The sequence below is a fragment of the Arabidopsis thaliana genome, chromosome 3 (genome assembly GCF_000001735.4).
Source record: "Arabidopsis thaliana chromosome 3, partial sequence".
Lineage (NCBI taxonomy): Eukaryota > Viridiplantae > Streptophyta > Magnoliopsida > Brassicales > Brassicaceae > Arabidopsis > Arabidopsis thaliana.
In genome coordinates, this window is record NC_003074.8 from 822,329 (window position 1) to 842,498 (window position 20,170).

The window sequence follows — 20,170 nt, forward strand, 5'->3', positions numbered from 1 at the left end:
TCTTTTTTCTTGACCAAGTTCTAACATTCTGGTGATGTGAATTCTTTTTTACCATAATGATAAACAAATATGTTTTTAGCTATGTATTGTTTCACTGAGATAAAACTACAGTCTACAGCTCAAGTATTTGAGGGGGACACATGAGCAACTTCTCATGTGCCACGTAGAGGAAGACATAGCCTACGAGACGTCCACAACATAAGGTTACTTTCATTAATTTATTGCATATATCTTTCAGCAGTTTTACATACACACATCATCATCATGCATAATAATTAAGGTTTTTTCGAATAGTGGTATCGTTTGGAAACCGTAAAAGATCCTTTTGGAATATAAGAAAATAAATTATAGAAAAATGTTGTGGGGATTGTATATAGGTATGGTCCCAATCGCAGCTACAAGAAAATGATATTCGTTGTTGTGTTAGAAGTCACATGGTGCATGCTTTTCCATTTTTAGTCATTTGATGTAACTTGTGTCTAAATTGGCCTGTTTTGCTTTTGTGGTTTACATTATTTGTTACTTTTTATTTAGGATCCCTCTTTTAAAATTCATAAGATGAGAGAATCGAAACTGAAGCGCGTCATGCTCACTCGCCAAAACTAGTCCACCTCAAAGAACACTTCATCATCGTCAATTTATCTTTCACCTTATTCACTACCTTTCAAGATTTAACTACATCACCAAACTACGAGTATTTGGATAACCAAACCAAAAGAAAATCTGAGTCATGGTTTCATTTACCGAATATTCAAATCAAAATCCCCACTTCTTCGCCACTTCTCATGTTCACCATTTTCATTTTCTTCATCATTCAAGAAATCTTCTAATGGTTCCTTCTCTTCCTTCTGGCTATTATTGTTGTTGTTATTGTTCCCCCATCCATTCATCAGCAACATCATCTCATTAGGGTTCATGTTACGCCCCTGTTCTCCATGATTCCCAATCGCATTAGCTCTCAACGGGTTACGAGCCATCATCTCGGCATGAGACTGTTGAGACTCTTCTGCCCTTGCTTGTCCTGCTGCTTGAGCCAAAGCCGCCATTCTTAACCTCGCATCCTGAGCTTTCATCTCCCTATCCAGCTGGATACATGCGTTTCTCTCGTCATTGAGCAAAACTTGTTCCATCATCAGCCTTTCCTCAACTCTGTCTCCATCGCTTCTCTTTTGAATTATCCTGTCGAAAGCTTGGACTTGTCCCTCAAATGTCGCCGTGAATTCTGCAACTTTGGCTGCAATGTTGTTGTCCCATTGCTGACAGCGGGGTAGCGTCTGGCTTGTTGTGTTTGAATCAAAGATACTATCATCTTCTTCTGCTTCGTAATCTGCTACAACATGATAAGGTAACAATCTGCAAAAAAAAATAGTGAAATCACAGAGAAAATTGTAAATGTCACAAAGAAATAGTGAAATTCCACATTTTATAAACATTTCATATATGGATCAACAACATATACAATGTCACATGGAATTCAAAATAGAAAACTTTTTTCTGCAATCCCGAGAAAAAAGTTGAAGAACTCCAATAAAGCATTGGCCTTTACGATGAAAAGATGATACAATTAACTAATGACTACCAGAGAGATCAATTCAGTCAAAGAACTATTTCAAGTAATCACTATACCCAGAATTCTAAGAACAATCCATAAAATCAATTCAATTCTATGAGAAAACAATTGGGGGAAAAACAGAATTAGACGAACCTTTCACAAGCGTCTTCGAGAGAAGCGAAAGGTCGTTTGAAATCAGGATGACAAACACGCCAAGCGTCTTGGTAAGCGAATTGTATCTCCAATTGATTCGATGGACGCATCAATTTCTGCTGTTGTTGTTGTTGTAGTTGTTGTTGTTGCATCATCATCATCATCTGTTGCTGCTGCTGTTGCTGAAATTTATTGGCTTGTTGAATCAAATTAGGGTTAGGGTTCACGTTCTGAAGAAACGGGTTAACGGGTCGGTTCGGAATCAACCCCGGTGGCCGGAGATGAGCGTCAGCGTTCGGCGGAAACATCGACATCGCCGCCTGTTGTTGCTGCTGTTTCTGCAAATGCTGCATCAGAAAGAGCTGTTGTTGACGCTGTTGCATTTGTTGTTGTTGCTGCATTTGAAGTAGGAGTTGTTGTTGTTGCAACTGCTGCTGCTTCGATTCCTCCATTTTCGAAATTTTAGGGTTTCTTTCTGTTTGCAATTGTTCTACTTCTCCGCCATGAAAGATGGAAAGGAAAACTAAAAGTGTTGACATCTTTATATTGAAACCCATTAAAGGCCCAAATTGTTTTAATACATATGAGACAAAGTTTTTAATATACATACGACAAATAAGCCCAATGGGCCTTTTTGATAATATGACAAAAGCAAATATCACTTTCTCCTTGGATAAATATTTGCTTTGAAAGGGTTTTTCATGACCATTGTGATGAACTGTTGCTTCTCGGATAGATCAACTTCTTCACCTTCCACACATTTCCACTCGAATTTCCAAACCAAATTGGCCACATAATATTCCAGGTGAAGCAACGAAAGCGCGTAGCCGGGACACATCCGTCGTCCCGCTCCAAACGGCATCATTTTAATCTCGCGAGTTCCCGTCATATCAAAATCACATGCTTCTCCGTTCTCTAGAAATCTTTCTGGCTTGAACGTTAGAGGATCTTCCCATATTTTTGGGTCCCGGCCCATTTCTCCTACCATAAAGTTTATAGTACCTAATCCGACACATAATCAAATACAAAAATGATTGGACTTAGTGGGGCTATAACTTTATGGTTACGGATTATTTGGTAAATTTACTATGGGCTATATATGTAAAAGAATAATGTTTACCTTGGCGCGGAATGAGAAATCCACCCAAAACGGTGTCGTGTGTGACCTTATGGTAAGACAAGTAATGACCAGGAGGGTGTCTTCTTAGACACTCCAAGATCACAGCTTTGAGGTAACTCAACTTCCCCAAATCCTCTTCTCTGATCTCTTCTCTTTCTTCTTCTTCTCCGGCGAACACAGTCTTCATTTCCTCGTATACTTTCCTCTGTATCTCTGGATACTTCACCATGATCGCCATGATCCACTGCATCGACGTCGCCGTTGGATCCGTAGCTGCGTTAAGAAACTCCGAACACAGACTCACGATCTCCGAGTCACTCAGTTTCCTCTTCTTCCCTCCTTCTTTCTCCTCCGTCGGGATCTCAAGATTCAGCAGCGTATCGACGTAACAGAGAACATCTCCGGTGGTTTCTTTGCTTCTTGCGTTCACGTATCGAAGTATAACGCTCTCTTGAGATTTCCTTAGTTCTAAAAACTCTTTCCATTTTCGCCGGAGCAAGAACTTGGTTACGCTTGGGAAGATGTTGAGGACGCTGAACTTGGTGTAGCTTATGAGCATTTGGTACTGAGCTTCTTCGATCTCTCTGATCTCTTCTTTTCTCAGTTTCTCTCCGAAACACATCAGAGCCAACAAATAAAACATAGCGTGACGTAAATGATCTAAAGCGTCGGAGATATGTCCTTTCTCTCTCTGCTCTGTCTCGAACAGATCCACGAGAATCTCGAGAGACCATTTCCTCGACGGCGCGTGTGCTTTCACGCGCGAGGGCTGGAGGATTTCGGAGGTGAGGTTGCGGCGGAGGGTTCTCCAGAGAGAGCCATAGACGGAGGAGTGGATGTCGTGTTGGTTGCTGGTGATGACTTTGGTGGTAGGGAGAGCGAGAGAACGGTCGGAGAAAACGGCACCGTTTTGGACAAGGGCTTGGTGAGCGAGTGATCTGTCTGTGACCCAGATGGAAGGTTTGGAGCCTACGTGGAGTGTTATGATTGGTCCGTGACGGGAGGCTAAGTCACGGAGAACGCCTTGGAAATCGGAGAAGTTGTTTTTCTTAAGCCAGATGATGTTTCCGATGACCGGAAAACGAGGTGGTCCCGGTGGGAGTTTGTGAGTTGAGAAGAAGAAGATGAGTTTAAGGAAGATGGAGAAGGTGAGAGAGGATATGATGAGGAATATGATAGTGGTGATCTCCATTGTTGCTCCTCTTGCTTCAAATCAAAGCTATTGTTTATTGTTTATAAAGAAAAGTTATAACTTAGATATGATTAGAGAGATTTGTTTCGATGTATCTTTTTTTAGTTGGTGAAAATATTTTGAATAATAGAAAGAAACGAGAGAACGTTTTTTTTCTTTCTTTTTTACGGAGCTATCTAGATTTGGATTCGTTTGATAGTTAAACGTCAAGTAGTACTATGATGTTTGGAAACTTTTTTAATTGATATTTTCTAGACCATTGATCTAATATCGCATGACTTTGATGTAGATATCTCTGTACACTTGTTTATTTTGGTCCACGCAACGAGTTGTGGTGTCATCATCAAACAAAAATCGAAAAAAACATTTAAAAGAAGAAGAGAAATACGCATATATACGAACACGGTAAAAAAACAAGCTAAACAAACATTATGTCGTAGGTCTATAATCTATAAATTACTTAACGTTTTTGTTGGCAGCCGACCGATAATGGTTTTCAGAACTGTTCGATGTGTTTAGGGCACCTTCATCAGTAAGATACTTATTATTAAAATAATACAAAGTAATTAAAAAGAATAGAGAAAAGTCAGAATCGTCCATATTTTCAAAAACTCTGATAGACGTTTCTGACCATGTGTTTTTCCAGAAATGGTTGATTTTATTTTTTTAAATTAAAATTTAATACTTTATCTGAATTCAATTAAAATATACAATATTTATTCAATCAACCGATGTATATAGCCTTATGCACACTCTGTTTCGTATAAGCGTATCTTTTTTAAAATGAAAAATGAACAATTTAACTCTCATTATTATTATTATTATTATTATTATTATTATTATTATTATTATTTTTATTTTTTTTTACTAGTTGTGAGTTTTGATTAGCTAGCTATCGTGTAATTTGTTATAAATCTAGTATTAAATTTTTAGTTTCACGTTAACAAAAATAAATATATTATCCACACAAAAAAATACTCGAATGGGAGTGTAAGGAAATTGACAAGTGACAGAAAATATAAAAGTAGTATCGTGTACGTTGCTGCTTCTAGTTTTGTTTTCTTTTAATCGTGTAATAAATCCAGAGCTTAACAATTTCAGTTACTTTGTAAGTTTGTAGCTTAAGTGTCTTCGTTCAATTTTTTTGGCATGCTTTTTCATTGTTTTCATTTATTTTTATCGTCGTTGATAACAATGTTCCATAATTTGGTTTAGATAGTCGTCTATCTTGTGGCACAAAGCCACTAATATTTTTCCATGAGCGTATTCAGATCCAAGAAATTTCCCAAATGTATTGGGAGGACTATTAATAGATGATAAGTTCTTGTGATTGTCACGATCCTATCCATGAGATCAAAACCAATTGGAGCCGCTAAGAAGACTGTCTTGGTGGTATGCAATTATTTAACCTTTAAATTCTATGTGTCTTTGAAAACCAATTGACAATCAGTGGATTGTGACTTGTGAGAATAAACCTCTTCTAGTCATTTATCCTCAAAAATTATATTATAGGCTGGAATAATTTTGAGCATGATCGATAAAAAACTAAAAATAAACACACTTATGGAAAAAGTTATTGTTACAAGCTTCGTAAAAATATCACCCTTAATTTAGAGATTATTTTTACCCGCAAATCAATTATATTATATCATAAGATTTTTATTTGATTTTATGACCAAAATATGTGTGTCTATAAAAAAATTTAGGTATGGAAAGTATTTGCGTAAATATACGAACAAGTTAGTATTGATAAATATGAAAAATTCAAACTAATGAAACTTGTCACTGAAGTCGCCACGTGATAGTGAAGAAATTTTGTAGGTTTTCTACGATCGTGAAAGCTCTACAAAATTCACCTCCGTCTACCAAAACATAAAAAATATTCAAAAGAGCTAAAGAGTTTGATTGGTCATTGATATATGCATTTTTTCAGAAAAACAAAAAATCGTTGAAAGATGCAATGATATAAATATTAGTTACTACACTATGATGTCGAATAAGAAAAGGAACTATTTACTACATTACTAATAACGTCTCGAGTCTCGACTAAGCTCTCATCCTTTAGACACATTTAGCACTCCATTTAGCTCTGCTACGAACGTCTCCATCGCCCGTACCGGCAAGCTAATCGCCACAACTGTACCTGTCTCACCTTTTTTATTCTTAAACGGCACGTAGAAGCTCACTCCCGGGAAAAGCGCGATACCGGCCTTAGCGGTTCCACCGTACACTGGCTTACCCCACGGTCCAAAATCAATTTTTCCTAAATCAAAATGTCTCAAGTCCGATATTATGTAGTTCCCTGATGCCACAAACATAGGCCGGCCTCTAGTCGCCATTAGGGCGGTCACTGAACGGACGTAGTCCTCGGTTACACTTGACTTCGTTTCTTGTATCAACCTCAAAGCAAACTCAAGCGGTTTCTCTATTAGATCTCTTGCTGTCGCTATTGCCGCGGGAATGACAAACACATTTCCGTAGTAACCAGGCTCTAGCGGTGGGTTTCTAAGCTTGGAACGCGAGTTGATGATGCAAGTTAGACGCATCTCAGTGTTGGGGTCAGGATTCAACGCAATAGTCCGACAACGCCACAAAAATGACGACAAAGCTTCAAATGAGGTATTGTGTAGATCAGGCGGAAGGAGTTTCCTTATAGCGGAGATCTCTTCTGCTCTGAAAAAGAAAGACCGGCTAACCAAAGGGTGTCCAGTGGCGACCACATCGATTCCCACCTGATCATCGTACTCACGGTGTGTGTGGGTCACACGCGCCTCCGAAGCACTCACAGTCAACAAGTGTCGGTTCCATACGGGTGGAACCGAGGGTGCGTGAAGCCCACACGCCAACTCGCATAGTGATTTCAGAAAGAGCGACAGGCCGGCTCCATCGGTCATGGTATGGTTGAAGCGGAGTGCGAAGATAAATCCACAGCATTTCAATCGCGTGACCTACACGTAACTCCTTTTACATCAAACTAAACTCTGTTTCATTCTTCTCTAAAACAAAAAAAAACAAAACAAAAAAAAAACGAAAAGCTATGGACTGACCTGGACGAGAAGCAGAGGAGTGTTAAGCACATCACTAGAGCCTTCCACATCAAAGAGAAGCTCTTCTAGGAAAGGGAATGGAGGAAGAAGAGCATCAGCCTCTTCCAGCTCAGCAAGCGCCACGTCAGCTTCAGCCTCGATGAACAAAACGCCTTCACCGGTGCAGTCCACCGCGAGTTTCCGGTTTGAAAGTTCCCGGAGCCTACCAGCGAACGGATAGTAGTAAACCAGCGCATCGGCGAGGGCTTTCTTTATCACCTGGACCGGATCAAGATCACTTGAAAGGTTAGGTCTATAGAAAAAAATAACTGGAATTTGAAATCTTAGTCCTTGTTGGTCGTCTATGTCGGAGAGAGGCTTGAGCTCTCGTGGCGTTGGTTTAGCCGGAGTGACTAGCTCCCGCTGCTGGCGATGCACCTTGAAAGAAAGACCAGTGGTGGTAGATTGTGGCAGAGACACTTGATGGTCCATACTTTGATACTTTGAAGATAGAATCACACGTACGAGATACTGTCTTCACCACACATACATATATATACGTAGTTATATAGTATTGCACATTTTACGTGTGTTAGTTTGGTATTATACTATTATGAGATTTCTTTTGTCTCGACTCTAGAATGTATTAACCTTAAACAATAGATATAGGTAAACACATCAATACTCCATGTAGACACGATTTTTTTTTTTTCCACTAATCAAAATAAAAGGTGCAAAGGAACGCTTTGGCTTAACTTATTTTTAAAGATGTGTATTCAGTTGGGAAGAATGATATTGTGTGATTGGCTATTATCATCGTAAGGCTTTTTGTGTGTGTGAAATTCCAATCATAATTGAAACAGAGCTTTTGAGTTTTATAACACAAGAGAAAAACAAACGACATATAATTCTTGAAGCTGTTTGGCCCCATCACATGATACAGCAATTTGGCGAGGACTCCAGCATCTCTGGGGATCTGTAGATAAAATAAACATGAAACATTGGTTCATTTTCAGGTAAGGGAGATCCAAACCCAATTGAGAAAATGAGATACAGAGGAGGAAAGAGGAACTCACATTTGGCCAAGACTTGCGAAATCAAACCCGGGATCAATCTCTTTAACTATATCACTCGGGGGTTGTCCACATTCCTGCATCTTTTGCATGATCTCCATTATCTTAGATGAATTGTTAGGTTCATTCTCGTACACTGCATTGAGTTCTTCTATTAGTTTGTACTGTTGTGAATATCGTTTGTAGTCTTCTTTGCTTAGACTGGCTTCATTCTCTTTTAGCCATTTCGGATATCTTGCGCCAAGCTCCTTCATTGGTTCGTGGAGAATATCCTTCGACAATAGCTGTTGCATCATCGTCTCGACTATTGATTCCAAGTCCTAGTATGCAAAAACAAGATGAGAGTCAACAGAGCGACAAATACCAAGTAGATAATGAGCTCTATATAACCTTAACATAGCATAAAGAACAAATTCTAATCAATCAGCGACCAGTTCTATGAACTCATAACCTTGAAGATACAATAGAAGAACTCACAGATCGGTTCCGCAATGAAACATCATCCAGCAGAATGTTCTACTAAAATCTACTTGTAGTACAGTAAAAGACAGCATAATATTTTCAACTGATGATCGAAAGACTAAACTTTCGAGTTTCAATTCAATTAAGTAGAGACAGATTCAGTTTCACGGTATATTACCTTAGATCCAGCAAGATCCTCGAATTGTTTGAGAAAATCCTCAACCATTCCATCATCATCAGAAGCAGGCAGCTGCTTAGAAGAAATGGATTCCAATCCTTTGACAGTTTCCCTAGTTTGTTCCCTAAGCTTATCAAGAGCTTCAGCAACATGATCCTCTTTGGAAACCTTTTGTTTTCCTCTCTTCTTGCTTCTCATATCTGGTAATCCCATTCCAAGACCTTGAACTCCACTCGGTAATAAAACCGTCTCTTCTTTCCTCTTCTTTTCCTCCTCCTCTTGAGCTTCCCTTTGATTTCTACAACAACACATCCCAAAAACGATTCAGAGCTAAAACACAGAAATCTCTAACTTGGGAATTGAAAGTCTCTAAACTCAAATCCAAAAAAGTTTGAGACTATGGAGGTAAACACATAGGAAAAAGGAGTAACCTTTGATGAGAAAGATTGAGATCTTTGAAATCATCCAATGCACCTGAGACAGACAAAACCACAGAAGATAAACCCCAAAATTCTCAGAGAATCAATAAAAACCCTAAAAGACAAAACCTTTAAACAAACATGATAAATGGGCAGGAACACAATTTAGATAGAATTCGAGAAAACGCCGATCAAATTGTAGAGAAGACTTACTATCGAGAAGCTCGTCCAAGTCATCGGTGTGACTGTTCGCCATTTTCCTTAGGCGGTTCTCTTCCTCTCTATATCTCTGTGTAAACAATTCGCAGATGGGACGACGAAGAATATCAGAGAGAGAGAGGAGAGAAAGATTTGACAGAAGAAGAAACCTCTTTTGGGTTTGCCTTGTTTCGACACAGACGGTGCGATTGATTTATATGATGACGCTTCTTTTAGTTGCGGTGAAGCCAAAGTACACGATCCAACGGCTGAGATCACTTTATTTTTAGCCAAAGTACTCGACCCAACGGCTGAGATCACTTTGTTTTTATTTTATTTATTTTTCCAAAAGGAAAAAAAAAGATTTTTCAAAAAAAATTGATCAAATTTTGCAACAGAAACAGAAGAGAAGAACAAGCTAACCAAACTATAAATCAGAATTCTGATGCAGCATTAAGGTGGTATCAGCGGCGTTCAAGGGGAAATCATCAGTGAACAGTCGAAGGATGATGTATAAAGAAGCCATATGGGAGGAGCTTCAGAATGTGGTTCATGCCCTTGCTCAGATGAAAACAGAACAAAGCTTACACAAGTGTGACTAAAGCGATTCGAATCTTTATTTGGTCGAAACTTCAATGCCAACAATGTGTTACTTCAATCTTGCTTCCAATTATTCTGGAGTAACTGAAGAAAATGTCAGCTAAGAAGATGTTTCTGCCTTCATTGACTCTGTCTTCAGACAGGTAACACTTCTATTATCTTGTACACATTTCATCTATTTTTGGTCTTCAGGTGGTCTAGAAACCAAGACATGCCTGCCTTTGTATGTGCGTTTGACAAAACATATGACTTGTACTCTTTGTTCTTAATAATATCACAGATAGAGATAACTCTTATTTTTATTCCTTACTCTAATCTGACACAAGTTAGGTTAATACGAAAAGTATTTGTTTACTGTAGATAATCTATTAAACACAAAGGTTAGTCATTTTACTCTTCAAGTTCAAGTAAATCCAGATCAGAGTTTTGTAGCGTCTCTTAAACCTCAAACTATCTCAAAAGTCAACTCTTTGTGTTGATCATATGATCAAACCATATCTTTAGGGTTAAGCTATAAACACAGGTACATAACCTATCTATATATATATATCTCCATATACTTTAAGAACCTCAAAGAGAAGAAAGAAGTCACAGGGATCTGTTAGAACCAAGAACCTCACGGTGAAAATGAAGTTGTTTGATGCTCATTGTCACCTCCAAGACAAGAGGGTCATCGACAAAGCCTCGCAGCTCATATCTGCTGCTTTAGCTGTCGGTGTTACCAATTTCGCAGTCAATGGAACCTCCGAGGTTTGTTCCCAAATTTTCATGATCGCTTGGTCACTGTCATCTATATTACACAAACGTATACATATTTTTAAGAGGTTTTGTTAATGGAGCCAGAAAGATTGGAACTTGGTGAAAGAGATGGGAGAGACGTATCCTTCTGTTGTTCCTTGCTTTGGACTCCATCCTTGGTATATATGGGTTTTATGTACAGACGATCCTTTTTGCAATTGATGCACAAAAGTTTCAGATCAAAGTTTCTTCTTTTTCTTTTCTCTGTTTTGGTTTGCAGGTTTATTGCTGATAGAAGCCCTCATTGGTTTAAAACATTGAAGAAGTTCTTTGAGACCACTCCTACTGCTGCTGTTGGAGAAGTTTGTGTCTTTATCACTTATTCATCTAAACTAAAATCTTTGTCTTCAATTTCTTTTTGAATTCTGAAATGTTTGCTTTGTTGGTTCAAGATTTAGTGTAAACTGCAAAATGATATGTTGTAATGAAACCCCTTTTGGCTGAGATCTCATTAGATTAACATCTTCATAAAATTTAATGTGTGTTTTGCAGATTGGTTTAGACAAAGGTCCCTTAGCAGGAGGAATTGATTACTCAGACCAGCTAGTCGTGTTTCGCCCACAGCTTGAACTTGCAAAAGAACTGAACAAACCAGTAGCAGTTCATTGCATCGATGCATTTGATGATCTCCTAGAGATAATGAGGTATGTATATCTACATGTTGCATTTACAAAGATATAGCACTAAGTTTCTCAAAATAAATACACGCAGATCCATAGGGCCTTTTCCTGCTGGGGTGATTCTTCATTCATTCAATGGTTCAGCTGAAGTTGTTCCTAAACTCGCTGAGCTTGGTGCATACTTCTCTTTTTCTGGCTGGTTCACTTACATTGATGAGAAAATTGCCAAGAAGACTTTGAAATCGGTTTGCTTTTTTCCTCTGTAATTATACAAACTTCTGGAAAACGAATGTATTGAATTCTTTTTACCTGGTCTGGTAAAGATTCCTTCCGATAGGCTCTTATTGGAGACGGATTCACCTGACGGGTTACCAAAATCAGATGAGAGTTCTTCGGATCCAAAACCAACTCTCAATGAGCCTGCAAACATTCTTGCTGTATGTTCTTATCATCATCTGACTTTTTGCTTATTTCAGCTCATTACTTGTCTAATCTTTTCCGTGATGAATAGGTACTAGATTATGTTGCGAACCTGTCAAACATGAAGAAGGAAGAGCTTGCGGAGTTAAGTTATGTGAATTCTGTGAGGTTGTTTTCTTATCCAGGTTCCAAATTGCTTACAGACCAGTAAAAATGGTGTCTCTCAACAGAATTGTACCATCATCTCTGATCAAAGAGACAAAAGAACAATCATCTTCTGTTTCTGCTGTTGTGTGTTAATACTTGCAAAAGAAAAACTCATTCAATACCAAAATTATGTTGTTTCTGTTGCTTACTTGGTAGAAGTTGTAACTATGTATCAGATACATTGTATCTTCTTCTTATTGTCTTGTGTAAACCCAGTTATGATGTTTGATTTTTACATTTTTTCTTATAAATCCCATTACATCATATAACAGTAGCCCCTTACAAAAGTTTTGCATACTTGTGTAATTTACATTAAAAAAAACACAGATTACCAGAAGAACAGAACTAAACACTAACACTCTACAATCTTCTTCTTCATTCTTGAGAAATCATAAGTCTCTATTCACCTTCTTCTTCTTTCTTCTTCGAGAGAGAAACGAAGACCAACAGAAAGCAAAGTCAACAATCTTTCTCATCTATTTCTCTTTGGGAGAAGAGAAGCAAAGATTAGAAATCTCCATCGCATTATATATATTATTTGTTGTATTCTCCATTCATAGGCAAAGAGAGAGATGTCTTCATCATAGCTAAGCTTTTGGTTGCCTTAGAGATAGACTCGAGACCTTTCTCTCGTTCCAAGCCAGCAATGATGCTCTCTGTTGCTCTCTGCGGAAGATACAGCCAGTCCTCTCAATAGATTACACAATGACCGGTGGATCGATTGATGTAAGTAAAAAAAAAACCTTTGAAGTTTTCTGGTAATGTTTCGAATTCTTGATTTCTTTTGCTTTCTGTAGGCAAAGCCAAATCATGATTCTATCGCGTTGCTCCTTGTCAGTACTCAACGAGAATTGAGTGAGATGTTGTAAGTATTAAAAACAACTTTGATAGAAAAATTGATTTGATTAATGTGTTAAATGAAATTCAAATTAGTAATAAAATTTTCACATTGGTAAAATTTTGATTTAGATAGCTTCATAAAATTTAAAATTTGGCCTTAATTATCTAGTGGTGCAAAAGTTAGCCACTTCAAAATTTGGCCTTACTGATGTTAGAATTCTTCAAGTTGCTAGCATAGTGGCATCTGCTATCAACTAAACCGGAGGTTGTTTGGTTTATGTTGTTGTGGCCGAACATTGAATTTGTCATTTCGTTATTTTATTTTTTATAATCTTTTATTTCCTTTTCGTTAATTAAAAAAATTAGTAATAGTAGAATATGATTTATTAATAATTTACCCAGTCATCTTGTATTATTCAGTCAAAAGGTTTTTAGTCCTGTATTTTTTTATAAATATATTTTATTGAATAAGATTTATTTATAATTTACCCAGTCATATCGCTAAAGGAAGCGTTTCGATATTTTACATTTTCTTTGAGAAATCCCACAATATCATAACAATAATTCCTAAATCTCAGCAAGAACCACACTCTTTCTTCTAACGTCTCTTTTTATCTCTTTTTTTTCCTTTTAACTTTTGATTTAATCTTCAGTATTGAGGAATGCTTTTTGTCTTCTTGTTCTCTGGTTGCAGAACCCCGTCAAACACAAGCTTCTGTTCCTTGGACAACAAGTTACAACCACAAACTAGTGTTCGCAAACATATACAATCTATTCATTCAGTAGAAAGGCTAGTACAAAATGTCAAATAGATATTCGAAGAACCCATCGAACCAGTAAAACTCTTAATCTCTTCCATTTCGTGTTAATTTTCTGTGAAATATGTATTAAACCTAATGTTAATCGTTTGTAGAAATTCAAAGTCACAAGATCTTGACCTCTATGTGAAAGGCGTTCATTTTCATCTTAACAAAGTAAGCTTTTGAATCCGATTTCGCTGAGATTTATCTCTTTTTGTGGTTTCTTCTGATTTCGAGGGTTTCGATATTTGGTGTTGGTGTTTGGTTAGGAGACTTTAGCTAAGAGATCGGCGAAAGTGACGACATTACTCGAGAGTAACAAGCTCCATGAACTGCGTTGGATCATCAGAGACATGGACATCAACCCAAGTATCTTCCACCTCGTGACTAGATTCTGTTATGGATACAAAATCGAATTATCAGCTGACAATATCGTCTCTGTGTTATGCATTGCTTATTACCTAGAGATGAGCGATGATCATAGCTCTAACAACTTGTTGAACAAGGCAGTTACGTTCTTGGAACAACGAGTTCTTATGAGCTGGAGTGAGACCGTGAAAGCTCTTTGTATCTGCAGCGATAAGATTTTGGACAAACTAGCTAATGTTGGACTCATCGAAGTTTTCTTAGATTCTCTTATCGAAAAGGCTCTCAACGATACTAGGTTGCTCCAAGATTTGATTACATTACCACTTCGGTTATATGAACCATTGATTCTAGAAGTGAGTAAGCACAATGTCTCGTTAGAAAACCTTGTGGCCTCTGTCTGCAATTACGCGAATAGATGGGTTTTCGAGAAAGATTCGGGAGACGGAAGCGTTTCAAGAAACAAGAGAGAAGGAATTGAAGCTGTTGAGAGGCTTTTGCCTCACCAAAGAGGAACAATCTCGTCTGGATTTCTGTTCAAATCGCTGAAAGAATCGATTTTTCTTGGTGCTTGCTCTGATTGCCGAAAAGGGTTTGAAGTTAGGATAAGTAACCAGCTTGACATGGCTAGAGCAAAAGATCTCCAGATTCTGTCACCAACAGAAGATGGATCTTATGACATCGAGCTCTTGAAAACCATTCTCAAGAGCTTCTATAGTAACGATAGTGTCCCGGATCTTTCGCGGTTTGTGAGTGTAGCGAGAATGTTGGAAGAGTTTCTGTTGGAGGCTGCTGCGAGTGATGCTGGTTTAAGGGTAGGAACATTCAAGGAACTAGCAGAAATTGCAGTTGCTGCGTCTTGTGATGTGCTGAGTTACTCTGATGGAATATACAGAGCGATTGATGTTTACTTGGAGAGGCATAGAGACTTGATTGAATCGGAGAAGATGGAAGCTTGTAGGTTTCTTCATTGTAAGAAACTTTCACCCGAGGCTTGTGAACATGCTTCAAAGAACGAGAAGCTTCCATTGAGGATTGTTATGCAAGTTTTGTTTGTTTCTCAGATGCAGATTCGGGATAAGGTGGCTAGAGAAATGAAAGGTGTAGTGGAGAGAACAGAAAATCAAGTAGATGAAGTGGAGAGTATGAGTAAGAAGTTGTTAAAGCTCGAGATAGAACCTGATTACATGAAGAAAAGAAAGATTGAGAATCTTGAATGTGTTGTTCATTGCGAGAAGAAGAAGACAAGTGTGTGGAGAGAAGTAAAGAGGAAGTTTGGTTGTATGACTTCTTCTACCATGGATGCTTGCAGTTGTCATATCAAGAAGAGGAAGACTTATCATAGCTACAAATAACAAAGGATCACTCTTTTGTTTTGTTAGAATTTGCTTTTTGTTCAATTTAAATTCCTCTGTTCTGTTCTGTTTTTGCTCTGTTTTGTTGAACCCTTCGTTAAAATACTCTGTTTTTCGCGGAGGTACCTCTCCTAATGAACCTCATTCGGAAATGTAAAACATAAAATTTGGAAAACAAACAAATATCAAATTTCAAACGCTCTTCACATAAAATCCGAGAAATACACCAAATCTCACAGAGATCAAATCTGTTTCAACTCAAGATCAATTATCACAAATCAAACACGAGAATAACTTCTGAACAAAAGACTTAGGAGTCGAGTGACGAGTAGATCCTTTAGAAAGATCAACGATCTCATGCTCATCACGGCCTTCTTCTTTAGCCTTCTTGGACTCACCATGGAATCTAGTGAAAGCTTCTTCTACGTACCTAGCCGCATCCAAAACCTTCATTTTATCTGCGAGCTTAAACGGGTAAATGTCTTTGATATGATCTCCTTTTAGTACAGCCGCTGCTTGAATCAGTTCGATTTGAAAATCAGTGAGATCTTCGTCTTCTTCTTGTGTTCCAATGTCTATGTCTCTTGCCCTAGGAAGTTCCGGTAATGTGACTGTGTAATAATCCAAAAACTCATTAAACATATATTGCGTTTAATATGGACTATATAACCAACTATATATTTTACCGGGGCAGTCCGTCCTTGGGCTGGTCCGGTTGATGACAGCATCGAGTGTTCCAGCCCATTCGTCACGCTTTGTAAGAAAGCTCTTGAGGTTGAATATTTTCTTCAGTGTTGCCGGAATTGATGAATGTTCGAACTGCGACGTTGGCTCTGGTCCATTTGGCTCGTGTAACACTAAAAAATAATGTCATCACCAGTAAATTATTATAACCGGTTTTGACCAACATGACAATACCACACTAAAGTCTAAACTAACACAACTCGGTTCCAATTCAAAACATACGTACCCGTTCCAGGTTCGATCCAAGGCGAGATTAGCAAAGCAGGAACCCTAACACCAAGCCGGTCAAACTTAAAGTTATAGGGCTCAGGTCCAACTAGACCATCAGGATTTGGGACACCAATGACTGGAGTAGGGACGTGGTCATAATAACCACCATGTTCATCATAAACAACAACGAAGAGAATCTCGTTCCACTGAGGACTAGCTCTTAAGGCTTCGTAGATTTCTTTGACTAGATTTTGGCCTTCAACGACGTCGTTTTTGGGATGGTCATCATTAGCTGGAGCCGACAAAATCTTGAAGTACCTTGGTTCTATAACCACATAGTTTGGAAGCTTCCCTTCTTTGCAATGCCTCTTGAAGCTTAAGTGGTATTGATGGAAGTTGTCCACGTACTTCAGTTTCCTCATGTTCCTAATTTAAATATGAGTCTTAGCGATTAAGTTATTACATTTTACACTAATCACTTTTAATGAGTATTAAAAAAGTATTAACTAAACGTAAATTTTTTCCGTGGACAGTTGGACACATGCAAAAACCTAATCGAATCTCTCTCTGTCATCCGAAAGGTTAAAAATCAAATATCAAGATTAGTAATCCCGTTAATAAACCAAAATATTTCTAGAAATCATTTTCTTCTTCTTTTTTCTTATAATTCAAAAATATTCCAAGCAACTACTCCACTTTCTTATAAACAACAAATAGAAAGATTTCAGGCATGTGGCAAATACCTAGGACATGCTCATTACAGGAAGCTTTTTCAACAATAAAATAAAATAAAACTCAATCATGGAGAATTTAAATTCATTTTCTTTATGTTTCAATTAAGTAGACATTGCAATCCAGGTGTCATCACCTTCTTTTTTTTTAAGATGTCACTACAATTCATCGGTTCATCATTATCTACCATATGTTTTTTCTTAAAACATATATTCGTATTCGATTTTTTCCTACACTAAAATCATAATTCGTAACTTTGAATTTTACTTTTCTAATTATATGAAATTTAAAACAAAAAGAAATACCAATTATTACCTGTAAAAGAGGCAATTAGGAAAGGATTGGTAATAAATTCCAAATGTGAAACCGCTCTCTTCAAGTGATTCGAACACTGTCCTCTGAGGAAAGCCACGAACAAGCGTGTTAGTGTCATTACTAAACGCACCGTTTGATGTCGCCGCGTGGACGTAGAGTCGGTTAGGCTGCGTGGACGAGGGCAACGACGAGAACCACCGATCGCAGACAGCGAATTCTTGAACTAGTTCCTTGAATACCGGAAGTTTCTCCGGCGGAAAACCTTGCATCACTACTTTCTCCGACATCCCTTTTGTTATCGCCTCTGCGTTTTGTACGAACCCGTTCATCTTCGGATCCGGGTACGGACTCTCGTCGCTGAATGGTTTTCCAAACACTTGTTCGTAGATCGCCTGAAATTCAATGATCGTCGATAAACCACTCTATCAATTTCCCGGTTTAGATCCCGAACCGAATTATTTAAGAAGATATTTATGGTTCAGTAGACCGGTTAAGAAGTGTATATTTCTATACAAAATTAACGATGATTTGGAACTAAACCGGAGTTGTACCTGAAAAGAGTGACCGGGATCAGGATCAATGTTCTGAGATTCTTTGCCGAAGAAGATTTGAGCAGAGTTCGGGTCAGATGTAGAAAGTGGGTTGGATCTTGGTTCGGATTCGGATACTCCATCGATTTCTGGGTTAAGCTCCTTGAACCAACCTAACATGTGATCGAACGACCTGTTCTCCTGAACCAAAACGACGATGGTTTTGATCGGAGAAGCCGATGAGCCACCACCAGAGCTCGTTTCCTCCACCATACTTCTTTTACTTTTTTAGAACAGAAATTTTGACTTGTGTAGTTGTTTTCCCTCTCTGTCTATCTCTCATAATTAGCTGTGTCCGTCTAAATGGTAGCCTTATTATATACTGGTAACTAAACGATGTGTATTTAATTTATTTTATATGATTAGTAAATCACATAAATGGTATAGTCTTAAACTTTTACATGTATATGATTGTTTGCAAAACTCTTGGGCCCGGGAGTGTATTCAATCTTCTATTTTGAATGATTTAAGTTATTTTAAATTTTTATATAATTTTGAAGAATTTGGGTGAATTTAAGGAAGTTGTTATGATTTATTATAAAATTTTCTCAAAATTTACCTAAAATCATGAGACTTAAAATTCTGTATTTTTTAATTAAGGAAATTCACTAAAATTCATTTAAGTCTCTTAAAATTATTAAATCTAATTTTTAAAATATTTTTAATAAAAAAAAATTAATGTAGATTTTAAAATCACAAATTTAATAACATTAGATTTCATAAAACTTTTAAAAATCTATAATTAATAACATTAGATCTATTATTTTAACACAAAAACACTTAAATATTTGATTGAATACACCTTGTTTCATTTTTTGTTGTCACCTTAAAAACTCTGCCTCAAGATTAAAAAACTATTTTTCTATATACTATCAATCATATACATTCGAATCAACTCAGTGATCTTTGCATATAAATAAAACATAGACGGTGAATTTTGGATATCGTCACATTTGTTTACTCTCACGTTCGGTGAGGTGGCAGAAGAAATTACTCATCTTTTATTTAGTGCATATGAAAAACGTTCTCCAAAATGAAAGTTTATATAGATACAAGTGCTTCTCATAACTATTTCTACGGTTCTACCATTAGTCCATTATTATAAGAAAATTAATAAGGTTATTGGCGATATACATTGAATATTATTACTTATTAATCTCTCTATCTATGAAAATAACAATGGAGTAGATTGAATTAGGTGTTGACCAATTATTATTGCTAAAACCATAGTCTATAGCACGTCTCCGCATGAGTCGTTTTAAATAGAGTTTTTCCTCAGGGAAAAAACTAACCATACATTCGTTGATTACTGTGTACTAACTAATGTTTAAATAGCGTAACTAATAATATGTGGTATTATGACAGAATGTTGCATACATACGGTGTTAGTTAGTACAGTATTTCTTATAATCATTACAATTAAAATTTGGGACCCAGTAGCTAGATTGGTTGCCTTTAGTGACTTTAATTAGTTTTTAGTCTTTTGGTATAATCTACTCACCAATCGAATAATTAAAGTAGATCTCATCTAAGATATAATTGCTTTTATACACAAGAAGATTAAATATACAACTTTTACAACAACAACAAAAAAAGACGATTAAATATACAAATAATCGTGTAAGTTCTTCTACGACAAAAATAATTTCCACATACACAGACAAATTACTACAAGTTGTTCGAATGTGATTGTGCTAGTATGACATGATCATCATCATCATCATACACGCAAAAAACGATGTCGTCCTTATCATATCCTCTTTCACTTGCTTTCTAGACTCCTCTAGAAACTTCTCAAACGCATTTGTAATGTAATAGGAAGCATCTGCAACACAAGTTTCTTAACGTAATATGGACTCTAGGAGGGGTGACAACTGCACTTTCTTCTCAACCTGAATCGTGACAGGGTTGTGATGCTACAATGAATCAGAGACTTAGAATTGATCAAAAGTCTTATGGGAGTTATGCTTGAAAATTCAAATTCAATAATTGTACATGATGAGTCGGGGTAAGAACGATAGTGGAAAGGAACACACGAAATCTTTAAATGTTTATTTCAGTCATGGTATGAAAAATTTGAATCTAATCGCATATAATTACATATGTAAATAATATCTCTCATTATTAGTTCATTTTAGTCAATTTAATATAGCTGTTGACAAGAAAAAATGAAAAACAAATAACTAGTTAGAGTAGATCT

General features: G+C 37.1%; 7 protein-coding genes and 1 long non-coding RNA gene across 11 annotated transcripts; 2 read left to right on the top strand and 6 right to left on the bottom strand.

Moving 5' to 3' along the window:
• Positions 1-567: 567 nt before the first annotated feature.
• Positions 568-2,218, bottom strand: AT3G03460 (mediator of RNA polymerase II transcription subunit-like protein). Its single transcript, NM_111217.3, has 2 exons — positions 1,706-2,218; positions 568-1,353 (listed from the first exon to the last, which is right to left on the bottom strand). Exons 1-2 carry the CDS (start codon positions 2,155-2,157, stop codon positions 741-743), a joined length of 1,065 nt encoding a protein of 354 aa, NP_186996.1. The 5' UTR covers positions 2,158-2,218; the 3' UTR covers positions 568-740.
• A 5-nt stretch (positions 2,219-2,223) lies between these two features.
• CYP89A9 (cytochrome P450, family 87, subfamily A, polypeptide 9) lies at positions 2,224-4,257 on the bottom strand. Its single transcript, NM_111218.4, has 2 exons — positions 2,826-4,257; positions 2,224-2,707 (listed from the first exon to the last, which is right to left on the bottom strand). Exons 1-2 carry the CDS (start codon positions 4,015-4,017, stop codon positions 2,364-2,366), a joined length of 1,536 nt encoding a protein of 511 aa, NP_186997.1. The 5' UTR covers positions 4,018-4,257; the 3' UTR covers positions 2,224-2,363.
• A 1,649-nt stretch (positions 4,258-5,906) lies between these two features.
• On the bottom strand, positions 5,907-7,598 carry CHAT (acetyl CoA:(Z)-3-hexen-1-ol acetyltransferase). Its single transcript, NM_111219.3, has 2 exons — positions 7,065-7,598; positions 5,907-6,965 (listed from the first exon to the last, which is right to left on the bottom strand). The coding sequence occupies exons 1-2, from the start codon at positions 7,533-7,535 to the stop codon at positions 6,072-6,074; spliced, it is 1,365 nt and encodes a 454-aa protein (NP_186998.1). The 5' UTR covers positions 7,536-7,598; the 3' UTR covers positions 5,907-6,071.
• Positions 7,599-7,787: 189 nt separating this feature from the next.
• Positions 7,788-9,669, bottom strand: PEX19-1 (peroxin 19-1). Its single transcript, NM_111220.4, has 5 exons — positions 9,389-9,669; positions 9,188-9,230; positions 8,757-9,054; positions 8,120-8,436; positions 7,788-8,019 (listed from the first exon to the last, which is right to left on the bottom strand). Exons 1-5 carry the CDS (start codon positions 9,429-9,431, stop codon positions 7,974-7,976), a joined length of 747 nt encoding a protein of 248 aa, NP_186999.1. The 5' UTR covers positions 9,432-9,669; the 3' UTR covers positions 7,788-7,973.
• A 720-nt stretch (positions 9,670-10,389) lies between these two features.
• AT3G03500 (TatD related DNase) lies at positions 10,390-12,272 on the top strand. 3 transcript variants are annotated; one of them, NM_111221.2, is made up of 7 exons: positions 10,390-10,723; positions 10,817-10,890; positions 10,992-11,073; positions 11,264-11,415; positions 11,483-11,636; positions 11,715-11,828; positions 11,903-12,272. In NM_111221.2, exons 1-7 carry the CDS (start codon positions 10,601-10,603, stop codon positions 12,020-12,022), a joined length of 819 nt encoding a protein of 272 aa, NP_187000.1. In that variant the 5' UTR covers positions 10,390-10,600; the 3' UTR covers positions 12,023-12,272. The 3 variants fall into 3 exon arrangements, with proteins under 3 accessions (NP_187000.1, NP_001326581.1, NP_001326582.1); NM_001337472.1 differs by having other exon boundaries at positions 10,817-11,073; NM_001337473.1 differs by having other exon boundaries at positions 11,483-11,828.
• A 1,091-nt stretch (positions 12,273-13,363) lies between these two features.
• Positions 13,364-13,694, bottom strand: AT3G01255. The gene has a single exon (NR_140819.1). It is a non-coding gene; the product is annotated as an other RNA (long non-coding RNA).
• Positions 13,695-13,710: 16 nt separating this feature from the next.
• AT3G03510 (Phototropic-responsive NPH3 family protein) lies at positions 13,711-15,379 on the top strand (the record flags this gene model as incomplete). Its single annotated transcript, NM_111222.2, has 1 exon — positions 13,711-15,379. The coding sequence occupies exon 1, from the start codon at positions 14,012-14,014 to the stop codon at positions 15,377-15,379; it is 1,368 nt and encodes a 455-aa protein (NP_187001.2). The 5' UTR covers positions 13,711-14,011.
• A 97-nt stretch (positions 15,380-15,476) lies between these two features.
• Positions 15,477-18,317, bottom strand: NPC3 (non-specific phospholipase C3). 2 transcript variants are annotated; one of them, NM_111223.5, is made up of 5 exons: positions 17,932-18,317; positions 17,381-17,772; positions 16,350-16,759; positions 16,066-16,236; positions 15,477-15,990 (listed from the first exon to the last, which is right to left on the bottom strand). In NM_111223.5, the coding sequence occupies exons 1-5, from the start codon at positions 18,181-18,183 to the stop codon at positions 15,644-15,646; spliced, it is 1,572 nt and encodes a 523-aa protein (NP_187002.1). In that variant the 5' UTR covers positions 18,184-18,317; the 3' UTR covers positions 15,477-15,643. The 2 variants fall into 2 exon arrangements, with proteins under 2 accessions (NP_187002.1, NP_001326666.1); NM_001337474.1 differs by having other exon boundaries at positions 15,549-16,236; positions 17,932-18,300.
• Between the last annotated feature and the right edge of the window lie 1,853 nt (positions 18,318-20,170).